Genomic DNA, 20,061 nt, shown 5'->3' on the forward strand with positions numbered 1-20,061 from the left:
GCCATGGTTAGCGCTCTCCAACCCGTCGCACTGGCTGGCCAGGACGATCCGACTCGGCTACACGGTTCGGTTTGTCAGGCGCCTGCCCAGGTTCAATGGCGCCCGTTTCACCACGGTAGGAGGCAAGGACGCCGCTGTCCTGCATGCGGAAATCGCAGTCCTTTTACAGAAGGATGCGATAGAGCCTGTCCCTACAGCCGAGATGAAGAAGGGGTTCTACAGCCCCTACTTCATTGTACCAAAGAAACGCGGTGGGTTGCGGCCAATCTTGGACCTGCGAGCACTGAATCGGGCCCTGCACAGGCTTCCGTTCAAGATGCTGATGCAGAAGCGCATTCTGTCATGCTTCTGGCATCAAGATTGGTTTGCGGCGTTAGACCTGAAGGACGCATACTCTCATGCCTCGGTTTTGCCTCAACACAGACCGTTCCTTCGGTTTGCCTACAGATCAGTGCTTTCCTTCCTGCAGGAGAGGTTGGAGGGGCGGCTGTCCCCCTCCACCTTGAAGGTGTATGTGGCCACTATAGCGGCACACCACGATTCCTTAGGTTCCTTAGAGGTGCCAGGAGGGTGAATCATCCTAGGCCGTGCCTCGTTCCCTCGTGGGATCTCTCTGTGGTTCTGCTGGGCCTACAGAGAGCCCCGTTTGAGCTAAAGGCCCTCTCTTTGAAGACGGCCCTCCTGACTGCACTCACTTCCATCAAGAGGGTCAGGGACCTGCAGATGTTCTCTGTCAGATTTCGGTCCGGCATTCTTTCACGTGATCCTGAGACCCCGGCTGGGCTTTGTGCCCAAGGTTCCCACTACCCCTTGTAGGGATCAGGTGGTGAAACTGCAAATGTTGCCCCAGAAGGAGGCAGACCCAGCCTTGTCGTTGCTGTGTCCGGTACGCGATTTGCATGTTTACTTGGACCGCACGGAGACCTTTAGATGCTCTGAGCAGCTCTTTGTCTGTTTTGGGGTACAGCAGAAGGGGAAGGCTGTCTCCAAACAGAGGATTGCCCACTGGATCGTGGATGCCATCGCTTTGGCATACCAGGCCCAGGGTGCACCGTCCCCTCTGGGAGTACGAGCACACTCCGCTAGGAGTGTGGCATCCTCCTGGGCCTTGGCGAATGGCTCCTCTCTAACAGACATCCGTAGAGCAACGGGCTGGGCGACACCCAATACCAGTGCGAGATTTCATAATCTCCGGTTTGAGCCAGTTCCAACCCGTGTGTTAGCAGGTACGAACAGGTAAGTATGCGGGCAGCTGGGCGGGTATGCCGCTTGCGCACAGCGCCTTTCCCCTCCCAGAGGGGAAACCGTGTGCTTTTTCCACCCACGTGAGTTCCCAGGACCGGTGAACCCTGGATGTCTTTCCTCCTCAGCACCTGCGGCAGGCGAATTCGGTGGAGGAATTCGATGCCAGGCCCAGTACTTGCAATAGTATGCCCTGTCAGGTCAGCCTCTGTACTGGGATAGGTGCTCCATATGTGTTGGTTGCCTGTTAGTATCCCCATGTGACGTATTTTTCCACAGTACGGTTTCCCTGACGGCAAACCCGTGTCTTCCCTTGGGCAGAGCCTGCTCTGCCACCAGTCGCTGCGTTTGTAGAGTTCCTCCCTTCTGGGTAGGACCTACCGCGGGGGCTTCTTTCAATATGTGGTACTTCTCGGTTGGTAAGTCTATGTGGCGTATTCTCCACATGTTAACCTCCCCTTTGGGCAGGATGTGGTCTCCCGGTGTCTTTTCCCCATGGGGAAAAAGAACACCTGGCTCCAGCTGAGTGAATTCTCCTTTTCCTGGAAGAAAAAGAAGAGAAAAGGCCGAAGCGGCTGGTGTGGACTGTTCCCATTGTAAGTACGTTTTGTCCCCCCCTTGGGGTACGAGGGACCATGCGACGTACGTGGGGCGTTGGGATTGCTATTAGGCCTGCCTGCACCTGCAACGCCGATCCACGTAACACAGTTCAGCTGGTTGTGGCATTTTGTATAGGGACCCCTAGTGTCACTACATCGACACAATGTTGAGTGAGTGACAGATAGTTAACGTCTTGGTTACTGTAGTAACCTCTGTTCCCAGATGGAGGGAACGAGACGTTGTGTCCCTCTTGCCACAACACTGAACTACCTGCTTCTCTTAATGAGACTCTGTCTCGGCTCCTCGGCACAAACCTGAATGAGTGGTTGCAAGCCAGCTCCTTTTATACCCTAATGTCCGGGGGAATGGCATGCAAATTCCACTCGCCAATTCTCATTGGCTTTTTCTCAAATATCAGAGGTGTTTGGGGCTCCCAAGCACGACCCATAGTGTCACTACATCGGCACAAGGTCTTGTTCCCTCCATCAAGGAATGGAGGTTACAACAGTAACCAAGACGTTTTGTCACTAAGGTTTTTCTAGCTTGGGGTTTCTTGCAGCAAACAGTTAATCTTGACTCTGACTCAAATCGAACACAATGACTCGCCAAAAAAAAAAAAAAAGAAAAACATTAAATTTGATGTTGCCTTAACTTGTTTGTCCATCACATATTTTGATAGTTTTGGTCGGCAATCATGGAAAAACATTTTATAGAAAGACCTAATAGTGCTTTTATTTAACAATTAAGTAATCATTTCTGCTTTCTATATGTAACAAAATAACATCAAAATCTATCCATGTACCCCCTGATACCAGTTTAAATTGTCCCTGGGGTGAATGTGAGGTGAATGTCATAACACAAAGTGGGGGCTCGTCCGGGATTTAAATCCGGGATCTCTTGCATTTAAAAATCATCCCCATAGATTTCTGGCTATTTAGTTATAAATTTTGTTTCTGACTACTTGATTGAACACTGGCCTTAAGGATTTTGTTATGACTATAATGAGTAGAGGAAGACCAGACCAGAATGTGATGGATTATCTTTCCCCCACTTAACGTTTGACAGCCAAATAGCCAGGCGTGCTGATACCCTTTGCTTATTTCCTCTCCTCTTTCTCCTCTTCCTTCTTCCTTCTGTTGGGACAGAGAGCGCTCCTCTCTCTCTATTCCCCCAGGGCCTCCTGTGGTATAAATGATAGTTTCAGCTGTTGATGAGTGACTGACACTCCGGCATTTGGTTACATTTGTTTGTTATTTTTCCTAGGTGGGAATGCAACCTGCACAAACAACAGGACATCCTAAACACTTCATGAAGTGTTTAAACATTGTCACTTTGAGAAAATACTGTGATTTCATTTGAATCAGAAGAGAGTAAAGATATAAAATGGAAACATTTTCATAACCCTTGGTAAATGAGTATTTGTTTGGAAGTCATGCAAAAATTGGACTTTCTTTTTAGAAATTGAGATTCGATGCATTTATAACTTCATCTAGGTATATAGATGTTAAATCGTGGGTATATTAATCTCAGCAGAGGGATGAGTATTGAAATCATGGGGCTAGCGACTTGTGATCCTGTCATGTCTTTAAATAAATTCCCTACAATTTCCTTTGGCTCACAATCCTACTTTTTTTTATATGAGCTTTAGCCACTATTCATTTTGAGGTTGAGGAAGGGTTTAGAAAAATCCCTGATTTTGCTGATTTATTTTTAGAAAAATCAGCATAAAATTGATTTAGACATAGAATAGATGGTATAAACATAATAGTTTGGAAGCACAATTTGATTTAAATTTCACATCTTTTAATGCAGAGAAATGCACACATCCACATCTTCTGTACACAAAAGCTTGGTGTTATGAGGTTACTTTAGATTTGGATAGTAACTTTTAGTGGCCAAGAATATTTAGAATTACAAAAATGTGCAATTAGTGAATCTAGAGCACTGTAAATTTAACGTGCTTTGAGTATGAACAGAGAACAGAGCTGCGCACATAAAGTAAGCACAGTGATTAGTGCGTGCCAGCTATTTATTTAATTAAATCACAGCCTTTGCGGTTTGATAATTACATCACGTCATATTTCGATTTCAAAATGGTTAATCCATAACTTTCATACCTAATGCTAAATGCTTTTTCAAAAGAATTGCTTGATTGTAGTTGTAGATTGTAGTAACTACTCTGAGTAACTTGCAGCTTCATAATCAACAGTTCTGAATTATCTTCCCCAACACTTGACTGAGGATAGTGGGCTCTAGTTTATTGATGGTAAGTTTCCAGCCTGGAATTACTTGAGTTGGGAACGCAGTGTGTAAATACTGTATATATTTTCTTTCCCCCTTTATTCTCTCTTTATCTCAAACAATCTTGCTCTCTGTAAAATTCACTTACTAACTAGAAGGAGAAGAATAAATACTTTGGGGAAACAATGGCTGTGATTCAGCAGGGCACGCTGATCTCATTCTTGTCCCTCCTGCAGAGCATGTGCGTGTGTACATGGGCACATTTGCGTGTAGCCAAGCAGTGATTACGTATGTTTGTACAACTGTGGCCATTGTGAACAAATGCCATTAGCACCCAAGTCCTCATGTGGGGTTTAATTGATGAAGGGCCAGCATAAGACAAGCGTGGTAATGGCATGTAGGTGTGAGTGTGTTTGCTTAGCTATAGTTTGGGGGCAAGTTTTCCCCCAGAAGTGAGCTAATTCTAACGAAACCTCCCTTTTGGGACATTTTGGGGAGAGTTTTGGTTAGGGTTTGTTATTAGTCATTACAGTTAGCTAGGGCTGAAACGATTAATCGACATTATCGACAACGTCAACAATAAAAAAAATTGGTGACAATTTTCTTTGTCGAATAGTCATTTGATGTCATTTAACATAACATGAGATCTTACGAACCTCTAATGATGATGCGCGAGAGCAGCACTGCAGCTCGCGCCTGACTGAGGAGAGGAAGAATTACACAGCTCACAGTCCAGATGCACCCTAAACTTTTACAGCTTCAGCTGATGTAGATCGCAAAGTATGAGGGAATTATAATGCAAAAATACAAAATAAGTAAATACAGAAGCACTCTGATTGTGGAATAAGTGGAGCTGGAGCTCTGCTGAAGCAAAACTTGTCAAGCATGTCAAGCGTCTTTAAAGGAAACACCTTTAATGCAGTTATCTTTAATGTGTTATAGCTTTATTAAAGTTCAAATTATACGGAAGCAGATCATGTAAATAACTACAAACTCCAAAACTGGCATTCCTTATCATGAAGAAATTGGCAATATGCAGCTTTATTAATAAGAGAGAGTTTGTTTTTTTGTGAGAGAGGGTAGTCTTCGCCTCGTTATACACTGCAGCAAAATACGTTTTTGTTTTTGTTTTGGCTTGTTTTCCAATATAAATATATAAAACTCCTTTAAAACAACATTTTCTTTAGCAGCTATACTGCAGGAAAAAACAATTGTTATCTGAGAATGCTGAATATAATACTAAAAATACAAATATTTTAAAATATCTAAAAGTCCTTTTAAAAAAAAAGATGCATTCACCTGAGAAGCAGCATATAAGATATTTAGGCTTGCTTTTAGAGAATAGATCTTGAATAAAAGTATATTTTGTCTTTACTGCGCTCGCAGAAGTATAACCAAGTGAAAAAATTCACTTATATACAAAATACACTTATATTTAAGATACATTCTCTAAATATCTTATATGTTGCTTCTCAAGTAAATGTATCTTGTTTTAAGGATGTTTAGACAATTATAAATGGAAAACAAGACAAAAACACTTGATGACAATAGGATTTTTTGCAGTGAATTTCTTTACTGAATTAAACTTAATAAAAAGTATTTGTTTTTTTCCTTTATTTCAGTGAATGTCATTTAGAGGTGTTATTAAAAGATGATTTTGTCCTCTTTATTGTTAGTAAGCACGTTTAATACGGGGCACAAGCTGAATAATCGGTTAAAGGCTAATGATTAATCATTGCAATAATCGCCGAATAGTCGAATAATCATTCTAATAATCGTTAGATTATTAAAATAATCATTAGTTGCAGCCCTATAATTAGTTCTAAATTAAAGCAACATACCATAATCTGCTGCTGTTAAAAGACAAAACGCAGTAGCTACTTAATTTTTCAAAATTTAGTTATGATTGGATCTGCATCTCTTAGACTACGATCTGTCCTGTGACAGACAGGTTTGGCTCAACTATGCTCCGATTAAGAGAAAACAGTGTGTAAAACTTTGATAATTCACATTTGCATTTGTAGGACAGTAAGTTGCCCTCATCTAGACAGCCAAGGAAATGAGTGTGTTTCCCTGTTTTTTAATGTCACACTGAGCCAACACCTTCATTAATCACAAGTAATGGACTAAGTCACAGTAATCACATTTGGTCACAAAATGAACGTACTGATCGTATTACAGTTTCTTTTGTGTGTAATTCCTTGAGTTAGTGCGCATTCCAGTCTGCCACTGAACGCCCCGATGTTTTTCACCCTTTAATCACTGGAATAAAGGGGTGGTTGTTTTTCCAACTATTTATTCATTTACTCTAACTTTCTCTGTCTCCCTCCATCACCACCTCTCCCATTTGCTAGATCATCGATCTCTCGTACGAAAGGAAATCTCTGTGGTTGAGCTCTTGTATTGCTTCCTTTTTTTGTATCCAATCTCTCTTTCCGAATGGCTTGTCTTGCGCACCGCCTGGGACTCACTCACTTACCTCTAATTTTATCTACCACTAAAAGAGGAGAAAAAAATGTCCTTTCACAATTTAGTGTAATTAACTTGATTTTCAGCGATGTCAATCATCTTTCCCGAATGGCTTGAAGCAGGAATGAAAGAACGCAATGGTTATTCCAGCTGGGTTGTTTTTCCAAAAATATGGACTTTAATCCGACCTAATCTGGTCCTAGGATCTGGAGGATTAACAGGCCCAAGATCCCATGAGGAGTGACTTGAAGGGAAAGAGCTCATCTTTTTGTTCAGTTTGAGTTGGAATCAAGACCAAGTCTTAATGGCGTTTTGCTAAGGCAAGCATTACTATTATTATTACTCATACTTGGGCTTAGGAATGTACACAAACAATTTATCTTAAAATTTTTGACGAGTGAGAAAATGTTGTAAACTGTTGTAAAGTGCCGATAAACACACACCTGCTACCACACATTCTATATTAATGCTGCAAGTCGCTGCATTGCTTGGCAAACGCATTCATTTAGGCTATTGAACTACAGTATGTTACTTAGAAGAATTTTTTCGATAACTATCCATAAAAATTATACATTTAATGTCTATTGAACTGTAATGTCTTAAATCATATTACTGTTGTGGCCGTTTTATAACTCTGCATTCGCATTGTGCTCAAGAACATTTTCTATGTTTCCCACCATCAGTCTATTTTTCTCTTGTACTGCTCTAGTTTTCAGTTAAGTAGTTGTGGCAGTGCCAGACAACATCTGGACTCTATAGCTTGCACACCGGTGTTGTCTTCAGCATGTATTGCATGTGTTGTTTTGCTCTTTGAAGTGACTTATGGCTTGGTAGCATGCCAGCATTTAATATCCTGGAAGGAAGCATGTCGATTAATGACTATAAATTATCAAGCAGCTGTATAATTTCCTCCCGCATGATTATTATGGAATATTGTCACTTGATACCTCACAGTAAACAGCCTCTTTATTGACTGGTGTAAAATGTTTTCGGAATCTGTCCTGCTCGATGCTGAGTGCCACCCAAGAGGAAATTACTTCCTCGTTGCCACAAATGTATGATCAATTGTGTTTCTGAAATATGTCAGAATTGCTTATCATTTATTATGTGAGGAGCTGCTGGCTCTAGAAGTGGCGCTGAGGTCAAGTGAGGCTCTGATGGTTTGTGGGTAGAAAGTTAGTATCTGCATATGCTCTCAGTAGACAAAGCAGTGGTGGGTAATATAAAAAAAAGATGTCTTGGTATGTGTCAGCTTTTTTTTACCAAATTTGATATATATCTCAAAATGTATGTACAGTGGCAAAAAAGTGTGTGAATCCTTCGGAATTAGCTGGTTTTCTGCATTAATGGTCATAAAATATTATCTCATCTTCATCAAAGTCACAAGTATAGACAAACACAATGTGCTTAAGCTAACAACACACAAACAATTATAATCTTCCATGTCTTTACTGAACACATCCCATTAAACATTCACAGTGCTGTAGAAAAAATAACTGAACCAAGTGTTTCTGTTATCTGCGGATTAGACCTGCACAACATTCAGAAGGAATTTTGGACCATCCTTCCTTACAGAACTGCTTCACTCAACCATATTCTTAGGATGTCTGGTGTGAACATCTCTCTTGAGATCTTTCCACAGCATCTCTATAGGGTTAAGATCTGGGCCCTGACTGGGACATTCCAAAAGGTGGATTTTCTTTTTTTTGAAGCCATTCTGTAGTGGATTTACTTCAATGTTTAGGGTCATTGTCCTGCTGCATCACTCAACTTCTACTGATCTTCAGCTGGTGCACAGCAACCCTGACATTATTCTGTAGGACTTGATAAACTGATCTTGATAAATTTGGCAAATAATTTTTCCCTTGATGATGGCAGTAGTGCTGCATGTTCTTCCCAAACAATGAAACCTTAGTTTCATCAGTCCACAAAACATTTTCCCAGTAGTGTTGTGGAGTGTCAAGGTGGTCTTTGGCAAACTTCAGGCGTGCAGCAATGTTTTTGTTGGAGAGCAACTGCTTCCTTCGTGGTATCCTGCCATGGACACCATGCCTGTTTTATGTTTTTCATATAGTAGACTCATGAACAGAGATGTTAACCAATTTAATGATTCCTTCAAGTCTTTAGCTGTCACTCAAGGGTTCTTTTTAACCTTTTTGAGAATTCTGTGGCGTGCCCTTTGAGTCATCTTGGCTGGACGACCATTTCTAGGGAGAGAATTCATCTCCATTTATAGAAACTTTGTCTAACTGTGGACAGATGAATATTTAAGCTCTTCGAGATAACTTTGTTACACTTTCCTTGAATGCAAAGCAACAATTCTTGATTGTAGGTCTTCTGAGATCTCTCTTTTGCGAGGCATGGTCCACGTCAGCAGATGCTTCTTGTGAATAGCAAACTCAAAATGCATGAGTGCTTTTTATAAGTCAAAGTAGCTCTAACCAACACCTACAATCTCGTTTTAATAATTGGATGCCTGAACTCCTGACTCTAAATAGATTTTGTTGATGTCATTAGCCTAGGGGTTCACTTTTTTCAACCTACACTGTGAATGTTTGAATGATGGATTCAATATGTACAAGAACAATACAATAATTTGTGTGTTATTAGTTAAAACAGATTGTGTTTGTGCATTGTTGTAATTAAGATGAAGATTAAACCAGATTGTAACACAAATGTATGCATAAATGCAGGTAATTCCAAAGGGTTCACATACTTTTTCTTGACACCTGTATTTGTTCTGTAATGGCTAAAAAAGGAGGGTATTTTTAATTCAGAAGAACCATCATTTCAACCATGCAGCCATTGTAGCCAGGTGGATTCCAAATGTTTAATGCAAGAACTAAACCACAATACAAAATCTAGTTAAAAATAATCAAGGCATGTTTTTCACAGTGATTATCACTAAATAGTAAAATATTTACCTTCATATATTGTACTAAAACATTTCGATGTATGAAAAAGCCACAGGGAGATTTTTGAGTGATGACGCAAAATTAATCATAATTTTGAATCAGAAATCAAACTGATTCTAAATTTGAACTGATTTATGGAAAAGTATCAAGCTTACCAACTTTGAAATTTATTTATTTTTTTTTTTTTTTTTTGTTACTGATTTTAAATTCAGAGACGTTCTTAAAACAGCTAGTGCTCTCATAAGGAAGGATTACGAAAGTAGTCTGATGATTTAAATGAAAATAATTGCGATTATTCACAATGTTAATTCATTTTTGTCACAAACAAAATAACTGCGCAGATTTCATGAATATTTTATAAATTGCCCAGTCTGAATAGATTCCAATGTATGTGCCAACACTTCAAAATACTAATGCTTTATCCAGATCCTTTATTGGCATAATTGTTTTGTGAATTAATAGTTCTAGTGTTCACAAAGACAACCAAAAAGAGAGAAGATAAAGGAGGACATACTGTAGCTATGTTCATAGTTAAATAGTTATGAACAAAGACTATAGTGAAAATTGAAAAAGAGTGATTAACACAGTGATGACCAGTCTTGGGTAAGTTACATTTAAAAAAGTAATTCACTACAAATGACTAGTTAACTACTCTAAAATTGTAATCACATTACCAATTACTTTTAAGTTACTTTCTAAAACACTTTTCAGAGAAAAGCTTTTGTTTTTCCATTTAATGGATTCAAAATAATGCCTATATTTCCTCCTTGTTCACTGACTTGTTAGGGGGTGCATGCCCTTCAGCTGTCACAAAATGCAAACAGAGGTACATATTAACCTTATTCATGTTTTAAATGTATTCTACATTTATATATTATTATAGAATTGTGTATCTTTCAATTTAAATGAAAGTCAGTTACTGTTATTTGATTACATACATTTAAAATGTAATGCACAACACTACTTTTGTGCTTGGAAGGTAATATACTAACACTGGTGAGGACACAAGTAAGCAGCACATTTTAAGCTTCTCTTTATGCTTGAATATCTACTAGCTCATTATCTTTTCTCCGTGCCCCATTCTTTTCTGCCTTGTTTTGGTGGGGAAAGTTGATCCCTCCCTGGCCCCTGTTCCTGTCAGGATTAAGAGCCTGTTAGACACATGCGAAGCAGGAAATACCTTAACTAGACCCTACTGAGGTCACCATGGAGACAAGCCCAAAACCTGCTGCAACAGGCCTCTCGCTCACTCTGCTTTATTGGAGTTAGTGGTAGTGACAGGGTGAAGTTACTACAGTAAAACTAGTAAAAAGGAAACTTAAGATGTGTTTGTGCTCTGCTTACTATTAAAAACTTGTTACGGTAATGAGCATAGCCATATCACCAACACTGTCTTCTGCCTTAAAATCTTTGTTGGTAAGTTACAAGTTAAATTTATAAATTTTTCCAGAACATTTTAATGTTTGTATTTTGATTCTCTCAAAACCTGTCAAGAAAATGTCCTGATCCTATTTTACTCCAAATTTATAAGGAAAAATAAATAATTACATTTTACTTATAGAAAATTAAGCCTATTTGTAGGCCCTTTAAGATTTTTTACATTGTGACATTATTTTAGTGATGGTTACACACATTTAATCCCATCAATTCCCATTACTGCAACACGTAAATATTAATTGTCATTACGATTTACCGCATTGTGAAAAAAAGTAATATTTAAATTAAGTATTTATACATCGTAGTTGTATTAACTTGCTACTGCCTTTTATTTGAGGTAATTTTAATTAAAAGCAAAAAGGAGTGATTTGTAAATTATATTCACCCTTTGCTATATTGAAAGCACTACAACTACACATTATATGATGTATTTCCTTGTGAATATTTTTTATTTTTTTTATTTGAAAATGTACAGTAATTTCAAATCAGATGATTGCAACACGCTCCAAAAGAGACAGGGGCAATTTAAGAATAATGACAATTTGAGCGATGTGAAACAGGAGAGGTTAAACAGGTGAGGAAATTGTGTCATAGTACTGTATACTGTATAAGAAGCCTCCATAAACAGCCTAGTCCTTCAAGAGCAAGGATCGTTCAAGACTTGTCAATTTGCCAACAGATGATTCAGCAAATAATCCAGCACTTTGAGAACACTGTTCCCCAAAGACAAATTGGATGGATTTTGGACATTTCACCCTGTACAGTGCACAATATAGTTAAAAAATTCAAGGAATATGGTCAAATCTCAGTGCATAAAGAGCAAGACGAAAACCACTTGAATGCGCATGATCTCTGATCCCTCAGACATCACTGTCTTAAAAAAACGGCATTCATTTGTAATGGATATCATGTACATGGGCTTGGGATAACTTTAGTAAACCTTTATTAGTCAACACCACTCGCTGCTGCACCCACAGATGCAAGTTAACTTTACTATGCAAAGCAGAAGCCATACATCAACACTGTCCAGAAGCACTGCCGACTTCTCTGGGCTCGGTCTCATCTTAGATGGAAAGTAGAACAGTGAAACTGTGTTTTTTGGTCTGAAGAGTCACATTTCAAAACTTTTTTGAAAAACACAGCTGTCGTGTTATCCGGGCCAAAGAGGAAAAGGACCATCCAAGCTGTTATCAGCATCAGGTCCAAAAGCCAGTGTCTGTATGGGCCAGGGGTGTGTCAGTGCACATGGCATGGGTAACTCGCACATCTGTGAGAACATCATGAATGCAGACAGATATGTAAAAATTTTAAAGCAGCATATACTGCCATCCAGCACCATCTTTTCCAGGGATGTCCCTGCATTTTCCAACAGGACAACTTAAAACCACATACTGCCTGGATTTCAAGTGCATGGCTGTGTAAGCAGAGAGTGCGGGTGCAGTCTGCAGTCCTAAACTGTCTCCAATTGAGAATGTGTGGCACATTATGAAGCACACCATACGGCAATGAAGACCCCGTACAATTGTGCAGCTAAAGACCTACATAATTTCAGTGCCCAAATGCTTAGAAAGTGTTATTAGAAGAAATGGTGATGTTTCACAGTGGTAAACACTCGACTGTCCCAACCTTTTTGGAGCGTGTTTCAATCATCTGATTTGAAATTACTGTAATTTACAAAATAATGACATTCACAAGGTAAAACATCATATAATGTGTAGTTGCAGTGCTTTCAATTTAGCAAAAGGTGAATATAATTAACAAATCACTCCTTTTTGTTTTTATTAGCATTTTTCATACTGTCCCCACTTTTTTGGAATTGGGGTTGTGCAAGGTAATTAGTTACTGTATTCTAATTACTTTTAGGCACAATGTAGTGTAATGCATTACATTTTAAATTCTTGTAATCAGATTACAGTCACTGACTTTCAATTAAAATAATTACTTTCAAGTAAATTTCTTGGGTTACAAATATTTCTAAAAAAAATTGTTAAAATGGTAATTCATATTTCATATGTACTTCTGTTTGCATTTCTCTGACAGCTGAAGGGACAAGGAAATATACATTATTTTGAATTTGTTGAGCAGAAAAAACAAAAAATGTTTGTGACAAGTGTTTTTAAAAGTAATGTAATTAGTAATGTGATTAGGTTTTCAATTAAGTAATCAGTAAAGTTATCTAAATAATAATTTTTGAGAAGTAGTTAGTAATGTGTAGTGGATTGCTTTTTTTAAGTAACTTGCCCAACACTGATAATATAGCAATACAGTAAAAAATTACTGTGTCACAGTAATGAGAATCATTATTGAAAACAATGGGAATAGTAAAAGTAAAACATCCGGACATTTTACAGTAATTAGAATTGGGGGATGAAATGTGTTTAAGTGTTTACATTTAATAATGTCACAATGCAAAAAATCTTGATTGTCCCAAATATAGGCTTTTTTCTTTATTAAATATTTGTTTCCATATTTTATTTTATATTGATTTGGGGTGACCAGGAAATTTTTCGTGTCAGTTTTGTGAGAATCACCCTGTTTTGATTTATGCACTTCAAAACAGTAGTGTAAATGTCTTTTTCAGCAAGTGGCAGGATTTCATGGAAATCTGACCTTTTTGGACAATCACGCTGTTATGCGCCCTTTACAGGAAACCAGCTGGTAACATTCAAATCCCTTTTTGCAAGTCAGACACACTATTATTGAACTGAACTAAATTCAATTACCATTTGAATATGAAGCAGTCACCATTTGTTTTGTAAATGTAAAAATCTCACCTCCACTTACTGTTCGTACGTAGCCGCAATTAACATATCGTGTCCGTATGTGCTCATTGACCACGTGTATTTATGAAAACGGTTTATTCCAGAGTTTTTGCAGTATGCGGCATTCTGAAACGTCATGTAAACAAGAATTCAACGTTTCTGGGAGTACAGTGGAAAAAGCACATACACTATGTCCATTTATACACACAAATGTAAAATATCGATGGTCCCTCACTTTCGCGTATATCCACTCGTCCACTGGCGGAATCCCAGACTAACCTAACTGACCGCGCTGGATGTATACAAGAGATGTATACACTTTCGCTAATATAGTGCATGTTAACAGGAAAGCTACTTTCTTACAATAAGCCGCTTTCCCGCAATAAGCCACTTTCTTGCAATAAGCTGCTCTCTGGTATCCATGTAAATGAAGTGTTTGACAACTTCATCTGTTCTTTTAAGGAAGACCCCAACAGGGATAATCTCCAAGTACATTATTTATATCCTACAAGAAGCAGTCCACGAACCACGTTTTTGATGGGAGCAGACAGGCGTCATGATGTTGATGGACAATATATCAGCATAATTATATTAAGCCTCCCCACCCCCAAATCTCAGCCCCCCTCTTCCTCCAGTGGTCGCCAGGAGCAACGGGGTGGGCTCAGGTGGCTGTGTCTGAGACAATGCCCCCAACCTTGCATCCCATAATCAAATATGAGCTCTCTGTCTGAATTGGCCTGACAATTGGCCCTTGACTAATTCCAACTGAGATTTGATTTTGCCCTGACAGAGATGGTATCTTTGATAGACGCTTGAAGGTGTTTTGCTCAACATGTGTAGGATGCTAAATGCTTACAATGTTCTGGGTTCAGTAATGGATAAAAATGCCTCATTTTTGCTGTAAAGCAACAGGCTTCAGTGATGTATTTATTAGACTTATAGACCCCATTAAAAAATGTTTTACTCCATGTATCTATATGCTAGTGTTTTATTGAAAGAAAAAAATACTTATAGCAGATACCCACATTTAAAATGTACAGTCTTCCGGGAAAACTGACCAAAAATATTGATTCATCTTGCACTCACTCAATTTGTCCAGTAAATTGCTTTCTAGAATGAGAATGTTACCCCCTTTAATACCGCCTACTTCTGACTGGTAAAAGCATAGACTAATTGATTTTCAACTAAAACATATAACCCTTTAAAGGAATTGAATTTTGAATAAAGTGAATTTTGAGGTTGTTCATCGATTAGTGTATGCTTCCGTTGAATCCATCAGTCTGCGTTATTTCAACTTCATTGTTTAAAAAATGTGTTTAATAGTGAAATTCTTGGTTAACAACTACATTACCCATGATCCAGCAGAGAAAGATCCACCAATCAAAAGATCCACCAATCAGTGAACTGATACACCTATACTAGCACGCTGCATTCTAATAGGCTACATCACGCAGTGAAAGCGTGCACTTTCAATGTGCGCGCACAGTAGTCTATGTTACTAGGCTACATCACGCAGTGAATGCTTGGACTCTCAAGGCGTGTTTTTGATTATTTTTTGCAAAGCGAGTGACATACTCGATAATGTCAGCTCGCACATTGTTAAAAGAACAATTAAGATATTATCGTAGACGATACATATCGCACATTCTTAGCGGGCACTGTTATGCTCAATTGGCTGTTTGGATGAGAGCTTCAGTATGTCACACTACAACTTCCTGTTTCAATAAGAAATATGTCAACTAAATAGAGCTCTTTTTATACCCTCTGTTTCTGTTTTTAGCAGTAGCCCAGGTTGAGCCCACACAGTTCACTTTGTATCCAGGGGAAAAACTGGAGCTGAGCTGTAAAGGAAAAGAGGAGACACAGGAAGTGACCTGGACTAAGGACAATGTTCCATTGGTTGATGGAGAACATACACAACTACGGAATGATCATCTGGAGATCGAGACTGTGGAACCGGCGGACTCTGGCGTGTATGCTTGCTTTGCTCAGGGACCCAACAGCAACCACACAGATTACTTCAATGTCAATGTTACAGGTTAGAAACTTACAAAATATAAAATTACTGACATAAGCACTAATCGGACAGGATTAGTTGTCCAAACAATGTTGGAGTTACAATTATTAAGAACGGGCTCATTTCCTGTCTAGAGAGGATTAGATTTCTCAGAGGACCCTTGAATTAGCCGATGGTAATTTACTCAATAATTTCATGAGGTTGGGGCCTGGGTAGCTCAGCAAGTAACGATGCTGACTACCACACCTGGAGTCACGAGTTCGAATTTGAGTTTGAGTGACTCCAGCCAGGTCTCCTAAGCAACCAAATTGGCCCGGTTGCAAGGGAGGGTAAAGTCACATGGGCTAACCTCCTCGTGGTCGCTATAATGTGGTTCTCGCTCTCGGTGGGGTGCGTGGTGAATTGTGTGTGGATGCCGCAGAGAATAGCGTGAAGCCTCCACATGTGCTATGTCTCCGCAGGAACGTGCTCAACAAGCCACGTGATAAGATGCGCAGATTGACGGTCTCAGACGTGGAGGCAGCTGAGATTCGTCCTCCGCCACCACGAGGACCTAGAGCGCATTGAGAATTGGGCAAATTGGGGACAAAAGGGAAAAAAAATAAAAATACATTTCATGAGGTTGTGTGAGAAGGATGTAAATGTTAGGATTTAAATCCACAAAGGATGTCTGTGAATCATGAATTTACCTGACATCCTCAGGGAAAACTACAGTAGTCCCATCCGAATAAAAAGCCCTTTTTTAAAAAGCTGCAAGATGCATTTCTAAGGTCATGCATTTGAACTCATTTGTATAAAAATAAAAATAAAATTTATTGAAAATTTGTATGTTTCTGCTTAAAAACTTTTGATTGTTTATTACATTTAAATAACCTAATTTTCTGTTCTTGGTCAGATGTATTGGCTTCCTCAGAAGATGATGATGATGAAGAATCTTCCTCAGAGGAGGCCAAGCTATCAAGTAGCCAGAAACTGCTTCGTGAGTCACTCTTTGTCAAAGTCTGTGTGAGCTTGTATTGCTTTATGCATAGCAACACCAAAGTCTGAAAAATGTCTATAACACTATCAGTTACCTACGAAATTGGTGGGATAGTGCTCATATTTATGTGAAAAACCACAACTGTTTAGTAGTATGTGCCGAGCTTTATGAGACTGAATGCCTTCATGTCTTTTGATTTGGTTAGTCTTTGAGTCCAGAGGGCACCATCAAGCCAATCAGACAGAATGAAACCAGCAACCAACACAGAAATGTTGCACCCTTTGATTTACGGTCCGGTCACCTTGTTACAATCACTTCTCAGGAACCTTCTGTTGTTTTTGTGTTGCTTTTCTGCATTAAAGCAGCCAACATTGAAAGTCCTGTCATTATTTACTCACCCTAGTGTCGTTCCAAATCATATGACTTTCTTCCATGAAACATAAAAGGAAAAGTGTAGGAAAATGTTCAAACAACTCTTTTCCATACAGTGAACGCATACAGAGACCACGGGCTGTAAAGTTTCTAAAAAGTCAAAAGCACCAAGAAAGTGCCATAAAAGTAGTCCATGCGGCTCATGCGCAGTATTGGGTGTATCCAATTACAAAGTAATTAGCTACTGTAGTCGGATTACTTAAGTAAAAAAAAACAAAGTAGTGGAAAGCATTACATTTTAAATTCTGGTAATCAGGTTACAGTTACTGAATTTCAATTAAAGTAATTCCGTACATTACTTGCGCATAAGTAATACATATAATACATTTAAAATATGAATTCATATGTACATCTGTTAACATTTCTGTGACAGCTGAAGGGTGTGCGACAATGATTGAGGAAATATAGACAGTTTGAATCAGCGGAAAACCAAAAACTTTTCTAGGAAATGATATTTAAAAAGTAACTTAAAAGTAGGGCTGCAACTAACTATTCTTTGATTAATCTGATAAAAAAAATCTTATTTCCTGTATTTTATTAAAATATAATTTAAAAAAAAAACCCCACAGAAATGTTAAAGGGCGTAAGGATTTGGTTCGATTTACGGTACAATTCTTTACTCTCACAAAACATTGAACAAAGAAAATCCTGAATCATGAAAAGTTAAGTTTGAATTTATTATTATTATAATCATTATCATTATTATTACTTTCAGGACATATGCAGAACAGTTCCTTTACTTGTAAAACTTAACAAAAAGTACTGTTCATTAAAGAGTAAAATGATTCATCGGGGATGGAGTGTGACTAAAAATCCAGCAGAGGGCAATAGTGACACCAGAATAGAAATATAAATTATTCTGCCCAGCCATAATTATGTTAGAGACATATGTTTGTACACTGTCATTGATTACATACATTTTGAATATTTTAAATTAAGAATGTTTTAGAATAGTATTGTCACTGATTACATGTTTCTAAACTATTCTTTTCAAAAATATGTGTTTGCTTATAGAGTAAAATAATGTTTGCCATGGTACATTTACTAGTGAAATCAGACATTGCATTTGGCATTATCAGGAGGACTTTCAAATATCAGGACCGTTAGCATCATTATACATTACATTCAGCATTAAACACAGTTGTACTGTAGTACGGTCATCTAACCCCTGTGGAGATTTACTCTCGCGCTTAAAAGTCTCATCTCGGTGCTTACTGTTACTCACTTTAAAACATGACAAGCTGCACAACTGATTACATTGAAACTGAAATCGTGGTATGATGTGCAATGTCCAAATGATTGCGCTCCCTTTCTCCATTGCGATCGGTATGATTGAAGCGAATGCGCGAGCTCGCTCACTCATCAAAGTTTAACGGTTACTCGCTTGTGGTAAAAACAACTTGTTTTGCGAAATACACGCTTGATTTTGAATTCACACTGTATACATTATAAAACAGAAATTAGCAGTAAAATGTAAATGATGCACTGGAGAGAAACAACTCTCGCGCTGGAGATAAACAACTCTCGCGCATTAAAACAGCACATGAACTCTGTCAACGTAGGCTACCTGATGCACAACTGGTCATCATTAAACTCTATGCTTATTACGATCTTCTTTTAAGTCTTTATAAAGTGCTCTCACGTGCTGGACAACTTTTTGTTGAACTGTTTGTTCCGCTTCAACTTGTCTCCGTTGTCTTTAAAAATTAGTTTCATCATGCAACATATTTTTCACTGGGCTGTAAAGTGATGTCAATGATGGGCCTTCTCCATGTTACTGCAAATATCCAACTAATCGATAATGAAATTCGTTGTCGTTGATTTTGATTATCGATAATTATCGATTTTTTTTTTATCGATTAGTTGTTGCAGCCCTGCTTAAAAGAAAGGTAATTAGTAATGTTTACTTTTAGATTAAGTAATCAGTAAAGAAATCTGATTATATTTTTATAGAATTAATTATATATAGTGGATTACTTATTTTGAGTAACTTACCCAGCACTGCTCATGTGCTATATTAAAAGTCTTCTAAAGCAAAACAATAGTTTTGCATGAGAAACGGACCGAAATTTAAGTAGTTAAAACCTTTTCTTCTGCCGTTGGTATCAAATTTAATTTGCTTTTGCATATTTTCTCAGCAGGTTTGATGTCAATCGTGCTGAATAGCATTGGTTTTTGCCTGTCATGTGACCGATTGCAACGCTGCAGTATGAATATGCGAAAGTGCAAATGAGATATAACAGCTAGGGCATAAGGGACGATCTTCAATAAATAATGACTTAAATTTCAGTCTGTTCCTCACTCAGAGCTGTCATATTGCTTCAGGAGACTTAGAATAGAGATCACGTCTTTTATGGTGTTATTGTTTTGTTGTTGTTTTGTGGAGCTTGACAACTACTTGTCACTATTTGCTTACTATGTTCCTTTGTGTTCCATGGAAGAAAGTTGGTCAGACTGGTCTGAAACATCATGAGGTTGACATCTATCCCATTAACTGTCCCTTTTATTTTGTTTTTGCACAAAGTATCTTGAACATTTGACATTTTAGGTCTCTGTAATGATTTCATTAACTCTTCCCTTTCTGTGTTGCACAGCGATGGCTCCAGTCTGGGCTCAACCTGATAAGATGGAGAAGAAGCTCCATGCGGTTCCAGCTAGCAAAACTGTCAAGTTCCGTTGCCAAGCGAATGGTAACCCTAACCCAACCCTCAAGTGGCTCAAGAACGGCAAAGAGTTCAAGAGAGACCAGCGAATAGGAGGATTCAAGGTGAGAGAACCTGGATGTGGCTGAAGGCGCACCACTGAAATTGTAAAGTATTTGTGTAATATACGAGATCATCAGAAGATTAAAATACAGACCGTTTACTGTGTGTTGTTAGATTTTATACTACATGTGTTATCGGTGAGCACATACTCTGTTTTGGAGGTTAGAGAGACAGAGCAGAGCACCTCCTCCTCGACAGATCT

General features: G+C 38.5%; 1 protein-coding gene across 7 annotated transcripts in view; it reads left to right on the forward strand.

The window, feature by feature from the left end:
* Positions 1 to 20,061, forward strand: part of LOC127415449 (fibroblast growth factor receptor 1-A) — a 79,921-nt gene that overhangs the window by 15,965 nt on the left and 43,895 nt on the right. For 6 of the 7 annotated variants that reach the window (XM_051654187.1, XM_051654191.1, XM_051654192.1 and 3 more), the window contains 3 exons: positions 15,447 to 15,704; positions 16,579 to 16,662; positions 19,689 to 19,861. In XM_051654187.1, the coding sequence (XP_051510147.1) occupies positions 15,447 to 15,704; positions 16,579 to 16,662; positions 19,689 to 19,861 (515 nt within the window). The remainder of the gene's footprint in view (positions 1 to 15,446; positions 15,705 to 16,578; positions 16,663 to 19,688; positions 19,862 to 20,061) is intronic. The other variant, XM_051654190.1, reaches the window with a different exon arrangement.

The sequence above is a fragment of the Myxocyprinus asiaticus genome, chromosome 24, assembly GCF_019703515.2.
Source record: "Myxocyprinus asiaticus isolate MX2 ecotype Aquarium Trade chromosome 24, UBuf_Myxa_2, whole genome shotgun sequence".
In the NCBI taxonomy this organism is placed as follows: domain Eukaryota; kingdom Metazoa; phylum Chordata; class Actinopteri; order Cypriniformes; family Catostomidae; genus Myxocyprinus; species Myxocyprinus asiaticus.